Here is a 23,842-nt window from a genome sequence, read left to right on the forward strand (position 1 = left end):
TGGTAGAGAATTCCACAGGTTCACCACTCTCTGGGTGAAGAAGTTTCTCCTCATCTCGGTCCTAAATGGCTTACCCCTTATCCTTAGACTGTGACCCCTGGTTCTGGACTTCCCCAACATTGGGAACATTCTTCCTGCATCTAACCTGTCTAAACCCATCAGAATTTTAAACGTTTCTATGAGGTCCCCTCTCATTCTTCTGAACTCCAGTGAATACAAGCCCAGTTGATTCAGTCTTTCTTGATATGTCAGTCCCGCCATCCTGGGAATCAGTCTGGTGAACTTTCGCTGCACTCCCTCAATAGCAAGAATGTCCTTCCTCAAGTTAGGAGACCAAAACTGTACACAATACTCCAGGTGTGGCCTTACCAAGGCACTGTATAACTGTAGTAACACCTCCCTGCCCCTGTACTCAAATCCCCTCGCTATGAAGGCCAACATGCCATTTGCTTTCTTAACCGCCTGCTGTACCTGCATGCCAACCTTCAATGACTGATGTACCATGACACCCAGGTCTCGTTGCACCTCCCCTTTTCCTAATCTGTCACCATTCAGATAATAGTCTGTCTCTTTGTTTTTACCACCAAAGTGGATAACCTCACATTTATCCACATTATACTTCATCTGCCATGCATTTGCTCACTCACCTAACCTATCCAAGACACTCTGCAGCCTCATAGCATCCGCCTTGCAGCTCACACTGCCACCCAACTTAGTGTCATCCGCAAATTTGGAAATATTACATTCAATTCCATCGTCTAAATCATTAATGTACAATGTAAACAGCTGGGGCCCCAGCCCAGAACCTTGCGGTACCCCACTAGTCACTGCCTGCCATTCTGAAAAGTACCCATTTACTCCTACTCTTTGCTTCCTGTCTGCCAACCAGTTCTCAATCCATGTCAGCACACTACCCCCTATCCCATGTGCTTTAACTTCGCACATTAATCTCTTGTGTGGGACCTTGTCGAAAGCCTTCTGAAAGTCTAAATATACCACATCAACTGGTTCTCCCTTGTCCGCTCTACTGGAAACATCCTCAAAAAATTCCAGAAGATTTGTCAAGCATGATTTCCCTTTCACAAATTCATGCTGACTTGGACCTATCATGTCACCTCTTTCCAAATGCGCTGCTATGACATCCTTAATAATTGATTCCATCATTTTACCCACTACCGATGTCAGGCTGACCGGTCTATAATTCCCTGTTTTCTCTCTCCCTCCTTTCTTAAAAAGTGGGGTTACGTTGGCTACCCTCCACTCCATAGGAACTGATCCAAAGTCTATGGAATGTTGGAAAATGACTGTCAATGCATCTGCTATTTCCAAGGGCACCTCCTTAAGTACTCTGGGATGCAGTCCATCAGGCTCTGGGGATTTATCGGCCTTCAATCCCATCAATTTCCCCAAAACAATTTCCCGACTAATAAGGATTTCCCTCAGTTCCTCCTTCTTACTAGACCCTCTGACCCCTTTTATATCCGGAAGGTTGTTTGTGTCCTCCTTAGTGAATACCGAACCAAAGCACTTGTTCAATTGGTCTGCCATTTCTTTGTTCCCCGTTATGACATCCCCTGATTCTGACTGCAGAGGACCTACGTTTGTCTTTACTAACCTTTTTCTCTTTACATATCTATAGAAACTTTTGCAGTCCGTCTTAATGTTCCCTGCAAGCTTCCTCTCGTACTCTATTTTCCCTGCCCTAATCAAACCCTTTGTCCTCCTCTGCTGAGTTCTAAATTTCTCCCAGTCTCCGGGTTCACTGCTATTTCTGGCCAATTTGTATGCCACTTCCTTGGCTTTAATACTATCCCTGATTTCCCTTGATAGCCATGGTTGAGCCACCTTCCCTTTTTTATTTTTATGCCAGACAGGGATGTACAATTGTTGTAGTTCATCCATGCAGTCTCTAAATGTCTACCATTGCCCATCCACTGTCAACCCCTTAAGTATCATTCGCCAATCCATCCCAGCCAATTCACACCTCATACCTTCAAAGTTACCCTTCTTTAAGTTCTGGACCACGGTCTCTGAATTAACTGTTTCATTCTCCATCCTAATGCAGAATTCCACCATATTATGGTCACTCTTCCCCAAGGGGCCTCGCACAACGAGATTGCTAATTAATCCTCTCTCATTACACAACACCCAGTCTAAGATGGCCTCCCCCCTAGTTGGTTCCTCGACATATTGGTCTAAAAAACCATCCCTTATGCACTCCAGGAAATCCTCCTCTACCGTATTGCTTCCAGTTTGGTTAACCCAATCTATGTGCATATTAAAGTCACCCATTATAACTGCTGCACCTTTATTGCATGCACCTCTAATTTCCTGTTTGATGCCCTCCCCAACATCCCTATTATTGTTTGGAGGTCTGTACACAACTCTCACTAACGTTTTTTGCCCTTTGGTGTTCTGCAGCTCTACCCATATAGATTCCACATCATCCAAGCTAATGTCCTTCCGAACTATTGCATTAATCTCCTCTTTAACCAGCAATGCTACCCCACCTCCTCCAGTCACCTAAGAACTCGTTTTTAGAGTGGGAGCAAGGCTTCCTTGATTGCGAGGGACTGCCTATGATGATGAGATGCAGAGAACAACAAAAAACAGTGGTGAGCCTACCAGTCGCTGAGCTGGTAAGTTACAAGTTGTGAATTCCCTCATAGCTGGTCTGGCTCCACTGCCATAACTTGACTGAAATTGTGGTGGAAATCCCGTTTACTGAGTATTCAAGACAACATTTATTTAACTCATGCATTTTTAGTTTGTTTTGAACCAGTTGTATTAGTGGTGTCCTCTTTGTACAAGTAGCAATTGTTCAGTACTGGCTATTGTTTTGTGGCATTGGAGAAACGCCACTCTATTGATTCAATTACTACAAATTAGCTGCATTACAACACCGACTACACTTGAAAATAAGTCATTGGCTGGGAAACGCTTAAAATAGACTATTAATTCAAAGGACAAATGTTATAAATGGTTAATGAGATTTATTTCTTAGCATCAGTATATATTATCCAATGCACCAAATTATTCAATAATGACAGAAGTTAATCACAGTGATAAAAACCCACATTAACATTAGAATATATGATCTATTGAATTTAAACCCGCTACAAAAGAGTACATGCTCAAGTAATTCATTACATATTCATACTATTTCCATTGAGTCTTCAGAGTAAAAGGAAAATGCCCAAAGAGGTCAACCACAAAAAAAAGCTAATGGACCATTTCCCTCAAAATATAGAAAACAATTATTTACATGAAAAAAGTAACAAACCTTATTGTATTTGTTTATAAACATATGCTGGATGATCATAAATCACATCATATCACATTATTGTGTCACTTGCACTGGTGACATTATTTAGGTTCTTTTGCTTCCTCCCCACCTCCAAACAAAATAAATCCTTTCCAAATATAAAAATGTAATTCTTTAAACATTCTTGCTGTGAAACCAAGTGCAGCACCAGGTCCCCTGGCAAAACAGAGATGAATGGGGAACAGATTGGGGAAATCATTCAGTGGCTGGAGTCATGTCTGACACAAAAGAGCTGGGGTTGCTTCACTTGGAAGCTTGTTGGAGATCAATCATAAGAACTGCAGGATATTGCTGCAGGAGATCCTCAGGGAAATGTTTTCAGCCTGACAATCAGCAGTTTCATCAATGACCTTTACTCCATCACAAGGTCAGGAGTGACCTTCTAATTATGATTCTATATTATTCAACAGCATTCACAATTCTCTGTTACTGAAACAGTCCCTGCCAGCCTACAGCAGAACCAGGACAACATCCAGGCTTGGGCTGACCAGGGACAAGTAACATTCACACCATATAAGTGCCAGGTAATGATCGTCTCCAACAAGTAACACCCAATCACCTCCCCTTCACTATCATCACTGAGTCCCCCCTTTATCAATATCTATGGGGGTGATTGGGCATTATTTACCAGATGCTTAATTGAATTAGCGCCATCAGCACAGTGACAACAAAGAAAGAGCAGACATTGGCTACTTTGTGACAAGTGGCTCACTTTCTGATCCCTCAAATCCCCTCCACTATCTACAAGGGTCAAGTCAAGAGCGTGACAGAATACTACTCATGGAAGCTCACTATCATTCAGGGTAAAGTAATTGATCAGTGCCCTGCCACAGGGATCAATATCCACTCACACTATGGCTGGTGTATGTACTATTTATGGGAAGTGCAGGGGGGAAAAAACTGCATACACATCATGACAAAATTATGAAAGCTGCTATTTCATAGGGGAAGTGCTGCAGTACAGAGGGACCTGGGGGTCCTTGTGCATGAAACACAAAAAAGTTAGTATGCAGGTACAGCAAGTAATCAGGAAGGCAAATGGAATGTTGACCTTTATTGCAAAGGGGATAGAGTATAAAAGCAGGGAAATCCTGCTACAACTGTACAGGGTATTGGTGAGGCCACACCTAGAGTACTGCGTACAGTTTTGGCCTCTGTATTTAAGGAAGGATATACTTGCATTGGAGGCTGTTCAGAGAAGGTTCACTTGGTTGATTCCGGAGATGAGGGGGTTGACTTATGAAGATAGATTGAGTAGGTTGGGCCTATTTTCATTGGAGTTCAGAAGGATGAGAGGTGATCTTATTGAAACTTATAAGATAATGAAGGGGCTCGACAAGGTGGATGCAGAGAGGATATTTCCACTCATAGGGGAAACTAAAACTAGGGGACATAGTCTTAGAATAAGATAATGAAGGGGCTCGACAAGGTGGATGAAAGAGGATATTTCCACTCATAGGGGAAACTAAAACTAGGGGACATAGTCTTAGAATAAGGGGCCACCCATTTAAAACTGAGATGAGAAGAAATTTCTTCTCTCAGAGAGTTGTAAATTTATGGAATCTCTGCCCTAGAGAGCTGTGGAGGTTGGGTCATTGGATATATTTAAGGTGGAGAGAGACAGATTTTTGAACGATGCAAGAGTAAAGGGTTATGGGGAGCGGGCAGGAAAGTGGAGCTGAGTCCATGATCAGATCAGCCATGATCTTATTGAATGGCGGAGCAGGCTCGAGGGGCCAAATGGCCTACTCCTGCTACTATTTCCTATTTCTTAAAAGAGGCAAACAGATAGCGAGTCAGTAGTAAATGTGGAACTTGCTACCACATTAAGTAGTTGTGGCGAATATCATAGGTGCATTTAAAAGAAAGCTCGTACATGAGGGAGCAAGGAATAGAATATGTTGAAAAAGGGGAGATGAAGTAAATAGAGAAACGTGTGGTGCATAAACACCGGCATAGTACATAATTGGGCCAAATGGCCTGTTTCCATGCTGTAAATGCAATTCCATATAACTGTCTTTAGTATTTTGTACTGATTATTTTTTAAATTTTACAGCTGAATATCTACATTTATACATCTTTTCATGGAAAAATAAAACAACCACCTGAAAGAACTTCCATTAGAAATGAACACATCCAAACTGTGATGTTAGACTAAAGAATCATTATCATGCATGCTCCATAACTTTCCCACACATGAACTTTGAAAAATACATGACAAAAGTCAAATTTTTAGGAAATAATACATACTTTCTTCTCTAGTTTGTCATTTTTTTGAATATGGTTGACAATCTCCTCTTCACTTTTGAATATCTGCTTCATTACTTTCAAATACAGAAAATACAAATGTATTTAAAGGGCTATTTTCCAACCGTAAAACAAAAAAAATGTCCAAATTGCCAATTTTGTGCCAATCCACAGGATTCGGATGATTAATAGTCATCACATGCTTAAAGCTCACCCTGTACCTAAGCTTTCATACACTGAATGATATAGATGATACTTAAAATGTATAAATTCACCCTTCTTGGTATAATTCACCACAAATAACCTATTTAGAGATACATATATGCATGATCTGCAATCATTTTCTTTCATTTATTTGTAGAATGTCACATTCTGTGAACTGTTGCCTTTTATTTATTCATTATCCCAGATAAACTCTAACGGCACGTCCTTCATTCTTTCTTGGAAAATTCTGTCAAACATCTCAGATTGAGTCACAGTGAAATTATTTTTCCAGTCTCCAATTGAACCTGAAAAGAAAAATGAAAATCAGTGATAAGGATCTTTACAATAAGCAAATGGAATAATAATGAAAAAAGAATTGAGGGGAGAAAAAAGTTAGAAAATAAAACATACTTTTGATAATATCAGCAAGATACAATTCTCAAATTATTCTCCAATTTAACTATCGTCTGACTGCATCCATGCAAGGTAATAGAATTGATTATCGGGAGCAAAATTGAGGATTATCTGTACAATAATAAACAGCTGCCAATATGGATTCAGAATGGTGAGATCCTGTCTGATCAACCTCCTTGGGATGGAAATTCCTTCAGGCCCATTTTCGATCCTGAAATGGGTGCCACGTGTCCCCTAACTGGGAAACTCAAGGCCAGCTCAAAATTGGACACCGGGCCTCATTAACATTACTTGGGTGTGTTGCCTGTCGTGGCTTCACGAGCTGCTCGCCCACTTCAAAAATATGAATGTCGGGCTGCTTGTCTCGCTGGCAACAGCCCAAAAGTATGTTGCGGGAAGGGACATGGAATGGTAATGGGGAGGGGCGGGGGGGGGGGGGGGGGGGCGTATGTCGCAGGAAGGGACATGGAATGGTAACTGGGGAACAAATGTCACAGGAAGGGACATGCAATGGTAACGGGGAAATGAATGTCACAGGAAGGGACATGGCATGGTAATGGGGAAGGGGGGGGGCGTTTGTCGCGGAAAGGGACATGGAATGGTAACCCGGGGCGGGGGGCAAGGAAGGGGGGTGTAATCTCGAGTACTGTGGAGTTGGGACAGGACTCCTGCTCCTCCTGGCTCCACAGGTATGATTTCTGAATTTTTACTTTTTGTTGATGGTTGCTGCTTAGACCGCAGTGAAGAATCCTGAGCAGAGCGAACCCAGCTCCTGCTCTACTCATTGTACTCCAATTACAACAAGGGATCCATAGATGGGCTTTAGGCCCTTCATTTACATCTGGAAGGAGCCCAATGCCTGTTTTAGATGGTTGCCAGGGGTGCCTGAAAAAATGGCCTGCCTCAATAGCGGATCATTTGGGCCTCAAACGTTATCTCCAAAATAGGTCATCATTATGCCCATTTTATGCAATTAAGTGCAATTTTTAACCTCCTCTTCTTCGAGGAAGTGATAGTCCACGTGGACTGTGATATGCCTTATGACATGTTTGTATATAGACTTACAAAAGGTATTTGATAAGGTTCACACAAAGCACAAAGCTGTGGGGATTCAGGTAAATCTTGGGAACAGGTAAACAATTAGCTGAAGGTAGAAAGCAATGGGTACATAGAACAGGAGTTATCTTGGGGTGTAAGTGCTAAGTGTGATATCCCAGGGCTCGTGCTGGAACTGCTAATGTTGCTAATTTGGATAAATGACTTTGATTTATTAACTAAAAGCAAATTGGTCAAATGTGCAGATGATACCACACTAGTATGAGCAGTGGAATCAAAGGAGGCAGCTTAGAAATGACAATGCATTGAACTAAATATGCAAGTTGGCAGATCAATGGCAGATGAAATTTAATGAGGCCAAGTGTAAAGTACTGCACATGGGAAGGAAAAATGGGTGACACATGCACTCCATGAATGGTGTTGAAATAGCTAAGGATGAAGTTGGAAGATACGTAGGAGTTTTAATAACGTCAACAGTCAACATCTCTATCAAAACCAACAGAATCTTGAACTACATTGACAAAATGGTAGAGTACATGTCAGAGAAAGTCATAATCAAACAATGCAGTGTTTTTGATCAGACCAGACCTTGATTGCGATGTCCAGTTCTGGTTAAAGAGTCACAAGGGAGACATTCAAGCATTGGAAGTAGTGCAAGGCTATGTGGGTGATTTGAGTTATAAGGAGAGATTAGAGTAAACTGAGATTTTCAGCCTTAAAAGGAGACATCTGAGAGTTGGGGGCCGATTTTAACTGTTCTCACCAGCTGGGCCAGTCACCCATTTTAAATGGCACCCGATGTTCCATTGGGCAGGATGTAAACAGGGTGGCAGATTCGCTACCTCCTATTTACCACCTGGCAGGAACGACTTAAATAAATTGACCCCGTAACCACATTGAGGTATACAACATAGTAAGTGAAATGGAAAAGGTCATTCCGGAAAATGATTTTAAATGGTGTGAATAGTACAAGGGGACACCAATTCAAACTAGCAACATACATTTAGGACCAATATCAAGATGTTTTTCTACACACAAAGAATTATCAACATGCAGAATGGGCTTCCAGATAGTGTGGTGAAAGTGAAAACCCTGGAATCATTTAATAACTGGATGTCGCAATCGTGAGAATTTTAGGAATTTTCTGGATGGGTGAATGAGAATGGGTTGAATGGCCCTCCTCATCCATAATTACCTTTTAATTTTCTTCCTTTTCATAAAATTAGTTTCAGCTTCTATTGGAGGAGGAAATGCCTTAGAACACAATCCCAGTATAACTGTTGGAATCGTGCCTGGTGGTGCCCTCCAATGGTGACCCCACCAGTGTTTGCAGAGTCAGTGAGAGAGACCTAATTAGCATTGGGAAGGCAAGCACAAGCACAACGGTGGGTGCATCACTGGTGCCTGACTGCACCACGCGGCCAGAACTCCAGCACCAGCTGGCGCAGAGGGGTCACCCAGGCTCCCACCTTCCCCAGACTCCAGCTATGCTCCTCAGCCCCTAAGCAGGAAGGCAGATATCAACATTTAAAAAAAATCATATTCCTTCAAAAATTCATGTCACGTCCATGACCAGAAGCCCGCCAGTGGGGACTATATCTGCCTATGTGGAGGCTGAAAGTTTTATTTTACTGGGCATACCAGCCTTCGCTGATATGTCAGGTCCCAACAAAGCCAGAGAGTAGGATTTCCTAGTGTAGGGGGGAGTCCCCAACTACTTGGCACTGCCCCATTGGCACTCTTTGCCTTGTAAGGAGTGGAAAGAGCTTCTGTCCCATACAAGGCAAACTGGAAACTTCCAGTAACTATGGAGACCAGTTTCCACAAGATTCCACTGTAATTCCAGGAGAAAATGAGTGGGGTCCTTGAGGATTTTTGGCAGCTTGGTCTTAATGTTGTTCATACATTTTAAATTGAACATTTTTCAGTTATATAGTGCTCAATTTTCCCCAGTGATTTGCATTGTTTTTTTGGAGCAAGCTGCTTTTTTTGGCCTAAGTTAAAAATTCACATTTTCCCCAATCAATTTGCACCAGTGTAACTCAGTTAGTTATGAGTTTTTTTAGGTACTTTTTTTTTTCAGCCAAAGGGGTTGAAACCTGTCACCCGTGCCAATTCTGGCTATTTAGGGAAGTTTGGCAGCTGAGAGTTACTCCAGTTTTGCTTAAGCCAGCATATGTGGCCTCTGCAGAAAAACCTTACAGAGAGTTAAAGAAATCGGCGCAGGTAAGGAAATCGGCATGGTAAGTGCAGCAGATGCCCAGACAACAGCAGCAGGAAAGATAAGACAGAGGGGGAGAGAGATAGGTGAGGGGTGAAAGGGGATGTGGGGGTGGGGGGGGAAGCCTTTTGGGTGTAGTTAGGTGCGTGGACTGGGAGGGAGGAGGCCATTCGGCCTGAAATAGGGGTGGGGTAGCCTTCCGGCAAGCCATTTGGCCTGGTCCAGGAGCGGGGAGCGGGTCCAGTAATGCACTCGGGGCCAGGGTCAGGCGGGGAGCAGACCGGGAGGACACTCGGGGCCAGGGTCGGGTGGGGGAGTGGACCAGCAAGCCCTTTGGCCTGGGCTAGGAGCGGGGAGCAGACCGGGAGGACACTCGGGGCCAGGGTCAGGCGGGGAGCGGACCAGGAGGGCACTCGGGGCCAGGGTCAGGCGGGGAGCGGACCAGGAGGGCACTCGGGGCCAGGGTCGGGTGGGGGATGTACCAGCAAGCCCTTCGGCCTTGGCTAGGGGTGGGGTAGCGGACCAGGAGGGCACTTGGGGCCAGGGTCGGGCGGGGGAGCGGACCGGCAAGCCCTTCGGCCTTGGCTAGGGGCACATTGTGTCACTGGTTACCCTGGCAACCTGATCTTTTTGGCGCAGATCAAGGCTCCACCCCCTGAGGAAACTGGACAAGCTGCGCGGCACTAAATTCGAATTATACATCGGGGAAAGTTTGGCAAAATATATCTGCCGCATTTCTGGCCTAGAAAACCCGGCATAACTCTGGCAATATGCCAGAAAACGGGCTTGGGGAAAATTGAGCCCTTTATGTTTAGGGTTTATAAAGAACTTAAAAAAGCAGGAAATGAGAAAAGACCATTTTTTTTCCTTCTGCCAAGATTCCCAATGCTAAATTACATAAACCTCCAGCATACCTATCTCGTCCTTTTATCCTACATGATTCATCCTTGATCAGCTGCCTTCCTGGTCATGAACATGGTCCCATCAGTTCAAAAAAACATCATATTCCACAAAATATTTAATCCTTTCTATCTCCACTCATCCTCATAACTCACAGCAGCTGTTCCGAACCAGATATTCGTCCAGTTCAATTTAAAGAGGTTAACTGATGCAACACTAACTGCTTTACCAGAAACTCTCCTCCATAGGGTCGATGATATACATTCATACTCCAATCACAAAGCTTTGTGCAACAGGAATGATCATCAGGGACTTGGGCACTGAGGTCAGCACACACTGCATGATTTTCCAACCATTAATTTCCTTTTCTTTCAAACCGCCGACCTCTCTGCCCAAATTCCTGATATGTTCCCAAAACCATAAGTGCGGTGCCAGGAGCACGTGCATAAAATCTACCGCTATTCAAACAATTCATACTTGGTACCTTTTCGAAGAAATGCACCGTCTGAGGATTTTTTGGGAATTCCTTCATAGTTCGCCATTGGATTCTTTTTCATAACGTCGAACATACTGTGTTCTATCACGGCATCAAGTTTATCATCATCCAACTGTCTTCCAACGAAGTTGCAAATTTTTTGTATTGATGCTCTAAGATCCTATCGGGCATCAATATAGTAAACAGTTACCTATCCTGGAAGCTTAAGAGTAGCAACAGTTTCTATGACACTTGATAATGAAATACCTCCCATATTATTCACTGATTGCCCTGTAAGAGTACTGAATCATTCTATAATTAATGTTACTAATAACTGGGTAGGTGATGCAACTATTGATATATCATCTAATTTCGACCTGCTTAACCCCAGGTTTTTAAAGAGTTGAACCTGCCAAAGTGCAATAGAAAGTTACTGATTCATCTCCGGTACAATGCTCTGAATACCAGGAACTGATAACACTGGAGGAAGAATTGCTCTGGTTGCTATGTATAACAACATTGCAAATGCTGTTATACATAGCATAAGAAAAGTGTTTATGACTTTACTATACACAAGAATGAAAGGATTTTTTTTTAAACAAGTTTATACTCCCAGCGTGGACCCACACCTGCCAGGATTGCATATCCAATGTCACACAATCTTTCTCTGTTCATTAATGTCCATTATTTGCTTGCAGCTAGTGAGTCTTCGTGCCAGAAGCATGATCTCATGAAACTACCTATAAAGAAACCACAGCAATTCTCCCCCCATCCTGTTCTTATATTACAACAGTGACGACACTTCAAAAGTACTTAATTGGCTGTAAAGTGCTTTGGGAAGTTCTGAGGTCATGAAGGATGCTATATACACACACACACACACACACACACACAAGTATTTTCTTTAGGAGAATAAGTGAGATAAGATCATTTGTCCATTGCCCTTTTCCAGGATTTTAGTCTTGTTTTTGAAAACCTGACTAGAGCAACTTAAATTAGTATGTAGTGCACTCGGGCTAGCACTTGTCAAAATGTTCAATTACTGGAAGGACCATGCTACTGCATCAGTTCAGGTAGTGCAAACAAGAGAGCACAAAAATGCAATACTAGCATAATTGCATTACCTTCTTCAGTGCCTCGTATGTTATGAACAAGAAGTTGAATTCATCCTTGTGAGCATACCACTCCCTGATATGGTCAAACCAGCAGCTAAATTCCACTGTTAGAGAAAACAAATATTAAAGGTTATATTACATTTCAGCTGATTTAACAATTATGGACAATTTAGCAAATACTTTTAGCAATCTGTAAGGATTTTAAGCAATTAAAGGTGATCACATTTCATCCGTAAACCAGGATACAAGTCCACGGTTTATTTTTATAGAAAATATTTTGCAATTATTAATTCACTTTTTAAAGTCATAACGGTGATGAACCTGCACTATCACATCTTACTGTCTCACACTGAGCTTATAAGCATTTTGACTACTTGGGCAGGATTTTCTAAGACTGCACCACTGGTCTGGCCTTGCATGCAACAGACAGTGGGGCCAAAATTCAGGCCCACCAGAAAGCTGGCGCACCTACCTTTTTTTGAATGTTTTTACGATCGGGCCTTATGAGGCCAGCTCTCGATCGATTTTATTATCTTTGCCGTTTTTTTCGAATTGGACCAGAAGCCGGTCATAATGGGATTGGAAGTGCAGCGGTAAGTACTGGTGAGGGGTGGAAGTGGGGGCGGGACGGAGTCTCCACCGCTGTCACTCAACGGCGGAACGGTGGTGACGTCAGTGCGCGTGTGCATCACCACATCTCTCCTCTCATTTAAATGGGAGAGATGGAGCATTCTTTTAGGTTCGGCCACTGGGCCACCAGGGAGGGTTTCGGCTGGGCCAGCGGCCTGGCACCCAAGAGGGGTTGTCAGGCTGCCTGTTGGCGGCCTGGCCGAACTCGGGGCCATAAATGTCCAGCCGATCGGGAAGTCGGCTGGCAAAAAAAAAACATGGCGGCCACGGCAGTACACCCTCCTCTTGAAGGGCCACTGCGCTGCCGTGACTCACTCACAAAAAAACAGGTGCACCAACAGAAAAAGCTGTCGAGGGCACCGCGCGGCGGCTCGTGGATTTGTTGAAGTAAATTTTGCGCGGAGTGGGATGGAGGTGCAGAAGAGCAGCGGAGCGTACTTTGATGACACGTTTGGGGCAGTCAACAGCAGCGGGGCTGAAGTGGGGACCGCCTGAAAAATCCCCGAGGTGAATTTGGATCATGGTGGCCAAAGGACTGCAACGCAGTGGCCACTCAATTCCGCCCCATGGCCACCGCAAAACAGCGGTAACGGACTTTATCTGGACCCAGAATTTCGGCCCCAGTGTATTGGAAAAAACATGACAAATTCTGTAATACTTCAGTTTAGAATGACTAAGATTGGCTTTACAACCCTGTAACTTTCAATTAAAGTATTCCCATTACAAAGTATTTACAGCACAGAAACAGGTCATTCGATCCAACAGTTCCATGCCAGTGCTAATTCACAAGAACGAACAAACTCAACAAATCTACCCAACTTAAATGTTTTTTTTCAACATAACAGCCAATTGCATTTCAAAGCTGTACATTCCTACAATTTCATAACAATAACAACCACCTGCATTTATAAAGTGACCTTAAGGTAGTAAAATAGTCCAAGGTGCTTCACAAGAGGGTAATCAAACAAAATTTGAGACCGAGCTAAAGAAGAAATCATTCAGTCAAAAAGGTACATTTTAAAGAGCGTCTTACAAGAGGAGAACTTTAAGAAGAGAATTGCAGGGCTTATGGCCTAGATGGCTGAAGGCATGGCGGCCAATGGCAGGGCAAAGAAAGTAGGGGATACACAAAAGGCCAGAGATATAGGAACACAGAGATTTTAGCGGGTTGTAGGCCTGGAGGAGGCTACAGAAATAGGGAGGGGCGAGGCCATGGAGAGATTTGAACTTGATGACGAGTTTTAAAATTGAGGCATTATTGGACTGGCAGCCAATGTCGATCAGCGAGCACAGGGGTGATGGGGCAATGGGAGTTGGTGCGAGTTAGGCTACGAGCAGCAAAGTTTTGGATGAGCTTAAGTTTATGGAGGATGGTAGATGGGAGGCCGGCCAGGAAAGAATAATCGAGTCTGGAGGCAACAAAAGCATGGATGAGGGTATCAGCAGCAGATGGGCTGATGCAGGGGTAGAGACATGCAATATTATAGAGGTGGAAGTAGACGGTCTTTGCGATGGAAAGTATATGGGGTTGGAAGCTCAGCTCAGGGTCAAAGAGGTTGCAAACAGTCTGGTTCAGCCTGGGATAGTGGTCAGGGAGGGGAATAGAATTGGTGGCTAACAAATGGAGTTAGTGGCGGGGGCCGAACAACGATTTCAAATTTCTCAATGTATTAATTGGAGGAAATTGCTGGTCATATAGGACTGGATATTGGATAAGCAGTCTGACAACACAGAGGCAGTGAAGGGGTTGAGAGAAGTGATGGTGATGGTGGTAAGGTAGAGGTGGTTGTTGTCAGTGTACATGTGGAACCTGACATTGTGCTTTCAGATATTGTCAAGAAGCAGCATGTTGATGAAAAATAGGAAGAGCTCAAAGATAGATCCTCGTGAACTCCAGAGGTAATGCTGTGGGGGCAGGAAGAGAAGTCATTGCAGGAGATTCTCTGGCTATATCTGGATAGACAAGATTGGAACAAGGTGAGAATAGTCCCACTCGGCTGGACAATGGCGGATAGGCATTGGTCTAGTAGCTTAAACTGGGCATCCATGAGGTGCTATGGGACACCAGCAGCAGCAGAATTGTACTCCACCACAATCTGTAACCTCATAGCCTGGCATATTCCACACTCTAGCATTACCATCAAGCCAGGGGACCAACTCTGGTTCAATATGGAGTGTATAACAGCATGCCAGGTAGTGCACGAGGCATACCTAAAAATGGGGTCCCAACCTGTGGAAGCTGGAGCCCAGCACGTGAGTGCAAAAGACAAAGGCTGAAGCGTTTGCAACCATCTTCAGCCAGAAGTGCCGAGCGGATGATCCATATCGACCTCCTCCTGAGGTCCCCACTATCACAAAAGCCAGTCTTAAGCCAATTCGATTCACTCCACGTGATATCATGAAACAGCCGAGTACAGGAAAGGATATAGGCCCTGACAACATCCCAGCTGTCATGCTGAAGACTTGTGCTCCAGAACGAGTCGTGCCTCTAGCCAAGCTGTTCCAGTACAGCTACAGCACTGGCATCTATCCAACAATGTGGAAAACTGCCCAGCTATGTCCTGTCCACAACATGCAGGACAAATCCAATCCGACCAATTATCGCCCCATTAGTCTACTCTTAATTAGCAAAGTGCTGGAAGGTGTCATCGACAGTGCTATCAAGTGGCACTTACTCCCCAATGAGCTGCTCATTGATGCTCAGTTTGGGTTCTGCCAGGACCACTTGGCTCCAAACCTCACTACAACCTTGGTCCAAACATAGACAAAAGAGCTGAATTCTAGAGGTGAGGTAAGAGTGACTGCCCTTGACATCAAGGCAGCTTTTGACCGAGTATGGCATCAAGGAGCCCCAGTAAAACTGAAGTCAATGGGAATCAGTGGGAAAACTTTCCACAAGCCAAAGCTAACACAAAGGAAGACGGTTATGGGAGTTGGAGGTCAATCATCTCAGCCCCAGAATATCGCCACAGGAATTCTTCACTGCAGTCCTAGGCCCAACCATCTTCAGCTGCTTCATCAATGACCTTCCCTTGGGGTTGTTCGCTGATGACTGGACAGTGTTCAGTGCCATGCGCAACTCCTCCAGTAATGAAGCAGTCCATGCCCGCATGCAGCAAGACCTGGATGACATTCAGGCTTGGGCTGATAAGTGGCAATTAACATTTGCGCCACACATGTGCCAGGCAATGACTATCTTCAACAAGCGAGAGTCTAACCACCACCCCTTGACATTCGACAGCATTACCATCATTGAATCTGTTGTAGAAACATAGAAACATAGAAAATAGGTGCAGGAGTAGGCCATTCGGCCCTTCTAGCCTGCACCGCCATTCAATGAGTTCATGGCTGAACATTCAACTTCAGTACCCCATTCCTGCTTTCTCGCCATACCCCTTGATCCCCCTAGTAGTAAGGACCTCATCTAACTCCTTTTTGAATATATTTAGTGAATTGGCCTCAACAACTTTCTGTGGTAGAGAATTCCACAGGTTCACCACTCTCTGGGTGAAGAAGTTTCTCCGCATCTCAGTCCTAAATGGCTTACCCCTTATCCTTAGACTGTGACCTCTGGTTCTGGACTTCCCCAACATTGGGAACATTCTCCATGCATCTAACCTGTCTAACCCCGTCTGAATTTTAAATGTTTCTATGAGATCCCCTCTCATTCTTCTGAACTCCAGTGAATACAAGCCCAGTTGATCCAGTCTTTCTTGATAGGTCAGTCCCGCCATCCCGGGAATCAGTCTGGTGAACCTTCGCTGCACTCCCTCAATAGCAAGAATGTCCTTCCTCAGGTTAGGAGACCAAAACTGTACACAATACTCCAGGTGTGGCCTCACCAATGCCCTGTACAACTGTAGCAACACCTCCCTGCCCCTGTACTCAAATCCCCTTGCTATGAAGGCCAACATGCCATTTGCTTTCTTAACCGCCTGCTGCACCTGCATGCCAACCTTCAATGACTGATGTACCACGACACCCAGGTCTCTTTGCACCTCCCCTTTTCCTAATCTGTCACCATTCAGATAATAGTCTGTCTCTCTGTTTTTACCACCAAAGTGGATAACCTCACATTTATCCACATTATACTTCATCTGCCATGCATTTGCCCACTCACCTAACCTATCCAAGTCGCTCTGCAGCCTCACAGCATCCTCCTCGCAGCTCACACTGCCACCCAACTTAGTGTCATCCGCAAATTTGGAGATACTACATTTAATTCCCTCATCTAAATCATTAATGTACAGTGTAAACAGCTGGGGCCCCAGCACAGAACCTTGCAGTACCCCACTAGTCACTGCCTGCCATTCTGAAAAGTACCCATTTACTCCTACTCTTTGCTTCCTGTCTGACAACCAGTTCTCAATCCATGTCAGCACACTACCCCCAATCCCATGTGCTCTAACTTTGCACATCAATCTCTTGTGTGGGACCTTGTCGAACGCCTTCTGAAAGTCCAAATATACCACATCAACTGGTTCTCCCTTGTCCACTCTACTGGAAACATCCTCAAAAAATTCCAGATTTGTCAAGCATGATTTTCCTTTCACAAATCCATGCTGACTTGGACCTATCATGTCACCTCTTTCCAAATGCACTGCTATGACATCCTTAATAATTGATTCCATCATTTTACCCACTACCGATGTCAGGCTGACCGGTCTATAATTCCCTGTTTTCTCTCTCCCTCCATTTTTAAAAAGTGGGGTTACATTGGCTACCCTCCACTCTATAGGAACTGATCCAGAATCAATGGAATGTTGGAAAATGACTGTCAATGCATCCACTATTTCCAAGGCCACCTCCTTAAGTACTCTGGGATGCAGTCCATCAGGCCCTGGGGATTTATCGGCCTTTAATCCCATCAATTTCCCCAACACAATTTCCCGGCTAATAAGGATTTCCCTCAGTTCCTCCTCCTTACTAGACCCCCCGACCCCTTTTATAACCGGAAGGTTGTTTGTGTCCTCCTTCGTGAATACCGAACCAAAGTACTTGTTCAATTGGTCTGCCATTTCTTTGTTCCCCGTTATGACTTCCCCTGATTCTGACTGCAGGGGACCTACGTTTGTCTTTACTAACCTTTTTCTCTTTACATATCTATAGAAAGTTTTGCAATCCGTCTTAATGTTCCCTGCAAGCTTCTTCTCATACTCCATTTTCCCTGCCCTAATCAAACCCTTTGTACTCCTCTGCTGAGTTCTAAATTTCTCCCAGTCCCCAGGTTTGCTGCTAGTGCTATTTGTATGCCACTTCCTTGGCTTTAATACTATCCCTGATTTCCCTTGATAGCCACAGTTGAGCCACCTTCCCTTTTTTATTTTTATGCCAGACAGGAATGTACAATTGTTGTGGTTCATCCATGCGGTCTCTAAATGTCTGCCATTGCCCATCCACAGTCAACCCCTTAAGTATCATTCGCCAATCCATCCCAGCCAATTCACGCCTCATACCTTCAAAGTTAGCCTTCTTTAAGTTCTGGACCATGGTCTCTGAATTAACTGTTTCATTCTCCATCCTAATGCAGAATTCCACCATATTATGGTCACTCTTCCCCAAGGGGCCTCGCACAACGAGATTGCTAATTAATCCTCTCTCATTACACAACACCCAGTCTAAGATGGCCTCCCCCCTAGTTGGTTCCTCGACATATTGGTCTAAAAAACCATCCCTTATGCACTCCAGGAAATCCTCCTCCACCGTATTGCTTCCAGTTTGGTTAGCCCAATCTACGTGCATATTAAAGTCACCCATTATAACTGCTGCACCTTTATTGCATGCACCCCTAATTTCCTGTTTGATGCCCTCCCGAACATCACTACTACTGTTTGGAGGTCTGTACACAACTCCCACTAACGTTTTTTGCCCTTTGGTGTTCTGTAGCTCTACCCATATAGATTCCACATCATCCAAGCTAATGTTCTTCCTAACTATTGCCTTAATCTCCTCCTTAATGAGCAATGCTACCCCACCTCCTTTTCCTTTTATTCTATCCTTCCTGAATGTTGAATACCCCTGGATGTTGAGTTCCCAGCCCTGATCATCCTGGAGCCACGTCTCCGTAATCCCAATCACATCATATTTGTTAACATCTATTTGCACAGTTAATTCATCCACCTTATTGCGGATACTCCTTGCATTAAGACACAAAGCCTTTAGGCTTGTTTTTTTAACACCCTTTGTCCTTTTAGAATTTTGCTGTACAATGGTCCTTTTTGTTCTTTGCCTTGGGTTTCTCTGCCCTCCACTTTTCCTCATCTCCTTTCTGTCTTTTGCTTTTGCCTCCTTTTTGTTTCCCTCTATCTCCCTGCATTGGTTCCCATCCCCCTGCCATATTAGTTTAACTCCTCCTCAACAGCACTAGCAAACACTCCCCAGAGGACATTGGTTCCGATTCTGCCCAGGTGCAGACCGTCCGGATTGTACTGGTCCCACCTCCCCCAGAACCGGTTCCAATGCCCCAGGAATTTGAATCCCTCCCTGCTGCACCATTGCTCAAGCCACGTATTCATCTGAGCTATCCTGCGATTCCTATTCTGACTAGCACGTGGCACTGGTAGCAATACCGAGATTACTACTTTTGAGGTCCTACTTTTTAATTTAGCTCCTAGCTCCTTAAATTCATTTCGTAGGACCTCATCCCTTTTTTTACCTATGTCGTTGGTACCAACGTGCACTACGACAACTGGCTGTTCTCCCTCCCTTTTTAGAATGTCCTGCACCCGCTCCGAGACATCCTTGACCCTTGCACCAGGGAGGCAACATACCATCCTGGAGTCTCGGTTACGGCCGCAGAAACGCCTATCTATTCCCCTCACCATCGAATCCCCTATCACTATCGCGCTCCCACTCTTTTTCCTGCCCTCCTGTGCAACAGAGCCAGCCACGGTGCCATGAACTTGGCTGCTGCTGCTCTCTCCTGATGAGTCATCCCCCTCAACAGTACTCAAAGCAGTGTATCTGTTTTGCAGTGGGATGATTATAGGGGACCCCTGCACTACCTTCCTTGCACTACTCTTCCTGCTGGTCTTCCATTCCCTCGCTGGCTGTGGACCCTTCTCCTGCGGTAAGACCAACTCGCTCCACGTGCTACGCACGTCATTCTCAGCATCGTGGATGCTCCAGAGTGAATCCACCCTCAGCTCCAACTCCGCAACGCGGACCGTCAGGAGCCAGAGGTGGACACACTTCCCGCACATGTAGTCGTCAGGGACACTGGTGTTGTCCCCGAGTTCCCACATGGTACAGGAGGAGCATATCACGTGACCGAGCTGTCCTGCCATGACTTAACCCTTAGATACACTTAAATTGGCGACAACAATGTTAAAAGTTACTGACTAATAAAGAAAAAGAAAATCTACTCACCAATCAGCAGCCAATCACTTACCACGTTGGCTGTGACGTCACCTTTTGATTTCTTTCTACTTCTTTTTTGCCTTCTCTCCCAGCTGGAGCTGCACCGGTACGCCTCTCTCGACTCCCGCCTCTCTCGACGCTCCCCGGACTGCTGAGCCTTTTATAGACCGCTGCCTCTCTCGACGCTCCCCGGACTGCTGAGCCTTTTATAGGCCGCTGCCTCTCTCGACGCTCCCCGGACTGCTGAGCCTTTTATAGGCCGCTGCCTCTCTCGACGCTCCCCGGACTGCTGAGCCTTTTATAGGCCGCTGCCTCTCTCGACGCTCCCCGGACTGCTGAGCCTTTTATAGGCCGCTGCCTCTCTTGACGCTCCCCGGACTGCTGAGCCTTTTATAGGCCGCTGCCTCTCTCGACTCCCGCCTTTCTCGACGCTCCCCGGACTGCTGAGCCTTTTATAGGCCGCTGCCTCTCTCGACTCCCGCCTCTCTCGACGCTCCCCGGACTGCTGAGCCTTTTATAGGCCGCTGCCTCTCTCGACGCTCCCCGGACTGCTGAGCCTTTTATAGGCCGCTGCCTCTCTCGACTTCCGGCTCTCTCTGTATCTGTAAAGCATGCACTCCCATATTCCGCCACCAGGGAGTGCATCCCCTGAAGTCCCAAGGGATCACAGCATCCCTTGGGAGCACTGTATATAAGCCGGCCCCTAAGGCCTGTTACTCACTCTGGAGTGTCTTAATAAAGACTGAGGTCATTGTTACTTTAACCTCCCCATGTGCACTCTCACCTGTGTTAGCAACACAACAACTGGCAACGAGTACACAAATCCAAAACAAAGATGCAGCAAACTGTGGGCATCCTGGAGAAGTTCTCGGAGGGTGAGGACTGGGAAGCCTATGTCGAATGGTTAGACCAGTACTATGTAGCCAATGAACTGGACGGAGAAGGAAGCGCTGCAAAAAAGAGAGCGGTCCTCCTCACAGTCTGTGGGGCACCAACCTACAGCCTCATGAAGAATCTTCTGGCTCCGGTGAAACCCACAGACAAGTCATATGAGAAGCTGTGTACACTGGTTCGGGACCATCTTAACCCGAAGGAGAGCGTGCTGATGGCAAGGTATCGGTTCGAGACGGACCAGCGATCTGAAGGTCAGGAAGTGGCGAGCTACGTCGCCGAGCTAAGGCAACTTGCAGGACAATGTGAGTTTGATGGCTACCTGGAGCAAATGCTCAGAGACTTTTTTGTACTGGACATTGGCCACGAGACCATCTTACGAAAACTTTTGACTGTAGAGACACCGACCCTCAGTAATGCCATTGCGATAGCACAAGCGTTTATGTTCACCAAACAAATCTCTCAGCACACAAGTGCTAGCAATGTTCATAAATTAACTGGAACTGTGTTTGCGAGCAGAAATGTACAGGGCAGTAACCACGAGTCTGCAATTGCCAGCAGGCCTCAGGTGACCCAGATGACTCAGAGTCCGCAATAAAGAATGAATGCAAGGCAATTCACACCTTGTTGGCGTTGTGGAGGCTTCCATTCAGCCTATTCATGCTGCTTCAAAGGGTATGTTTGCAAGAGCTGTGGAAGAATGGGGCACCTCCAACGAGCTTGCAGATGAGCTGCAAGCTCTGAAAAACCTACTAACCACCACGTGATAGAGGAAGATCGGTCCATAGTGGACCAAAGCAATTTTGAGCCTCAGAGAGAGGAGGCAGATGCTGAAGTACACAAACTGTTCACCTATAAAGCTAAACGTAAAAGTGAATGGCTTACCCGTAGCCATGGAATTGGACACTGGCGCTAGCCAATCCATCATGAGTAAAAAGATGTTTGAGAGACTGTGGTGCAACAAGGCATTCAGACCAGCCCTGAGCCCCATCCACACGAAACTGATAACGTACACAAAAGAGCTTATCACTGTCCTGGGCAGTGCCATGGTCAAGATCACCTACGAGGGCACGGTGCATGAACTGCCACTCTGGATTGTCCCGGGCGATGGCCCCACACTGCTTGGAAGGAGCTGGCTGGGCAAAATCCGCTGGAACTGCGATGACATCCGAGCGTTATCACATGTCGATGCGGCCTCATGCAGCCAGGTTCTTAACAAATTTCCTTCCTTTTTTGAGCTAGGCATTGGAAACTTTTACAGGGTGAAGGTGCGGATCCACTTGGTCCCAGAGGCACGACCCATTCACCACAAGGCCCGAGCGGTACCTCATATGATGAGGGAGAGAGTGGAAATCGAGCTGGGCAAACTGCAACGCGAGGGCATCATCTCCCCAGTGGAGTTCAGCGAGTGGGCCAATACCCGCTACCTAAGGCAGACGACCTATTTGCGACGCTGGCAGGAGGCAAGACGTTCACCAAGCTCGACCTGACTTTGGCCTACATGACGCAGGAGCTGGAGGAGTCTTCGAAGGGCCTCACCTGCATCAACACATACAAGGGATTGTTCATCCACAACAGATGCCCGTTTGGAGTTCGGTCGGCTGCAGCGATCTTCCAGAGAAACATGGAGCGCCTACTCAAGTCGGTACCATGCACGGTGGTTTTTCAGGACGACATATTGGTCACGGGTCGGGACACCGTTGAGCACCTACAAAACCTGGAGGAGGTCCTCCAGCGACTGGATCGCGTAGGGCTGCGGCTGAAGAGGTCGAAATGCGTCTTCATGGCAACAGAAGTGGAATTTTTGGGGAGAAAGATCGCGGCGGACGGCATTCGGCCCACAGACGCCAAGACAGAGGCTATCAGGAACGCGCCCAGGCCACAGAACGTCACGGAGCTGCGGTCGTTCCTGGGACTCCTCAATTATTTTGGTAACTTCCTACTGGGGTTAAGCACCCTCTTAGAGCCCCTACATGTGTTATTGCGTAAAGGTGAGAACTGGGTATGGGGAAAAAAACAAGTAATTGCTTTTGAGAAAGCCAGAAACATTTTATGCTCCAACAAGCTGCTTGTATTGTATAATCTGTGTAAAAGACTCGTGCTAGCATGTGATGCGTCGTCATACAGAGTCGGGTGTGTATTACAACAAGCTAACATTGCGGGGAAGTTGCAACCTGTCGCCTATGCTTTCAGGAGCTTGTCTAAGGCCGAGAGGGCCTACAGCATGATTGAGAAAGAGGCATTAGCGTGTGCGTTCGGAGTAAAGAAAATGCATCAGTACCTGTTTGGCCTCAAATTTGAGCTGGAAACCGATCACAAGCCCCTCATAATCCCTGTTCGCTGAAAGCAAGGGGATAAATACTAATGCCTCAGCCCGCGTACAAAGGTGGGCACTCGAGCTATCAGCGTATAACTATACCATCTACCACAGGCCAGGCACCGAGAACTGTGCGGCTGCTCTCAGTCGGCTACCATTGCCCACCACAGGGGTGGAAATGGCGCAGCCTGCAAACTTGTTGATGGTGGCGCAGCCCGCAGATTTGTTGATGGTCATGGAAGCATTTGAAAATGATAAATCACCTGTCACGGCCCACCAGATTAGGATTTGGACCAGCCAAGATCCTCTGCTGTCCCTAGTAAAAAAACTGTGTACTACATGGGAGCTGGGCCAGCATCCCCATTGAAATGCAAGTGCTAATCAAGCCGTTCCAGTGGCGAAAGGATGAGCCGTCCATTCAGGCAGAATGCCTGTTGTGGGGTAACCGCGTAGTGCTACCAAAAAAGGGCAGGGAGAGGTTCATCCCGGATCTCCACAGCACACACCCAAGTATAGTAATGATGAAAGCAATAGCCAGATCCCATGTGTGGTGGCCCGGTATCGACTCTGACTTAGAGTCCTGTGTACGACAATGCAGCGTGTGTGCTCAGTTGAGCAATGCGCCCAGATAGGCACCACTAAGTTTGTGGTCCTGGCCCTCCAGACCATGGTCGAGGATCCATGTTGA

The 23,842-nt window shown here is 45.8% G+C and overlaps 1 protein-coding gene across 3 annotated transcripts in view; it reads right to left on the reverse strand.

Annotated features, from left to right (window-relative positions):
• Positions 1–2,973: 2,973 nt before the first annotated feature.
• The window catches only part of LOC139267285 (amine sulfotransferase-like), a 75,374-nt gene continuing 54,505 nt past the window's right edge, over positions 2,974–23,842 (reverse strand). For all 3 annotated transcript variants that reach the window (XM_070885340.1, XM_070885341.1, XM_070885342.1), the window contains 3 exons: positions 11,967–12,061; positions 10,852–11,023; positions 2,974–6,081 (listed from right to left, as the gene is read on the reverse strand). In XM_070885340.1, coding sequence (XP_070741441.1) covers positions 5,966–6,081; positions 10,852–11,023; positions 11,967–12,061 — 383 coding nt within the window. In that variant the 3' untranslated portion in view covers positions 2,974–5,965. The remainder of the gene's footprint in view (positions 6,082–10,851; positions 11,024–11,966; positions 12,062–23,842) is intronic.

This window comes from Pristiophorus japonicus, chromosome 7 (assembly GCF_044704955.1).
Source record: "Pristiophorus japonicus isolate sPriJap1 chromosome 7, sPriJap1.hap1, whole genome shotgun sequence".
NCBI lineage: Eukaryota > Metazoa > Chordata > Chondrichthyes > Pristiophoridae > Pristiophorus > Pristiophorus japonicus.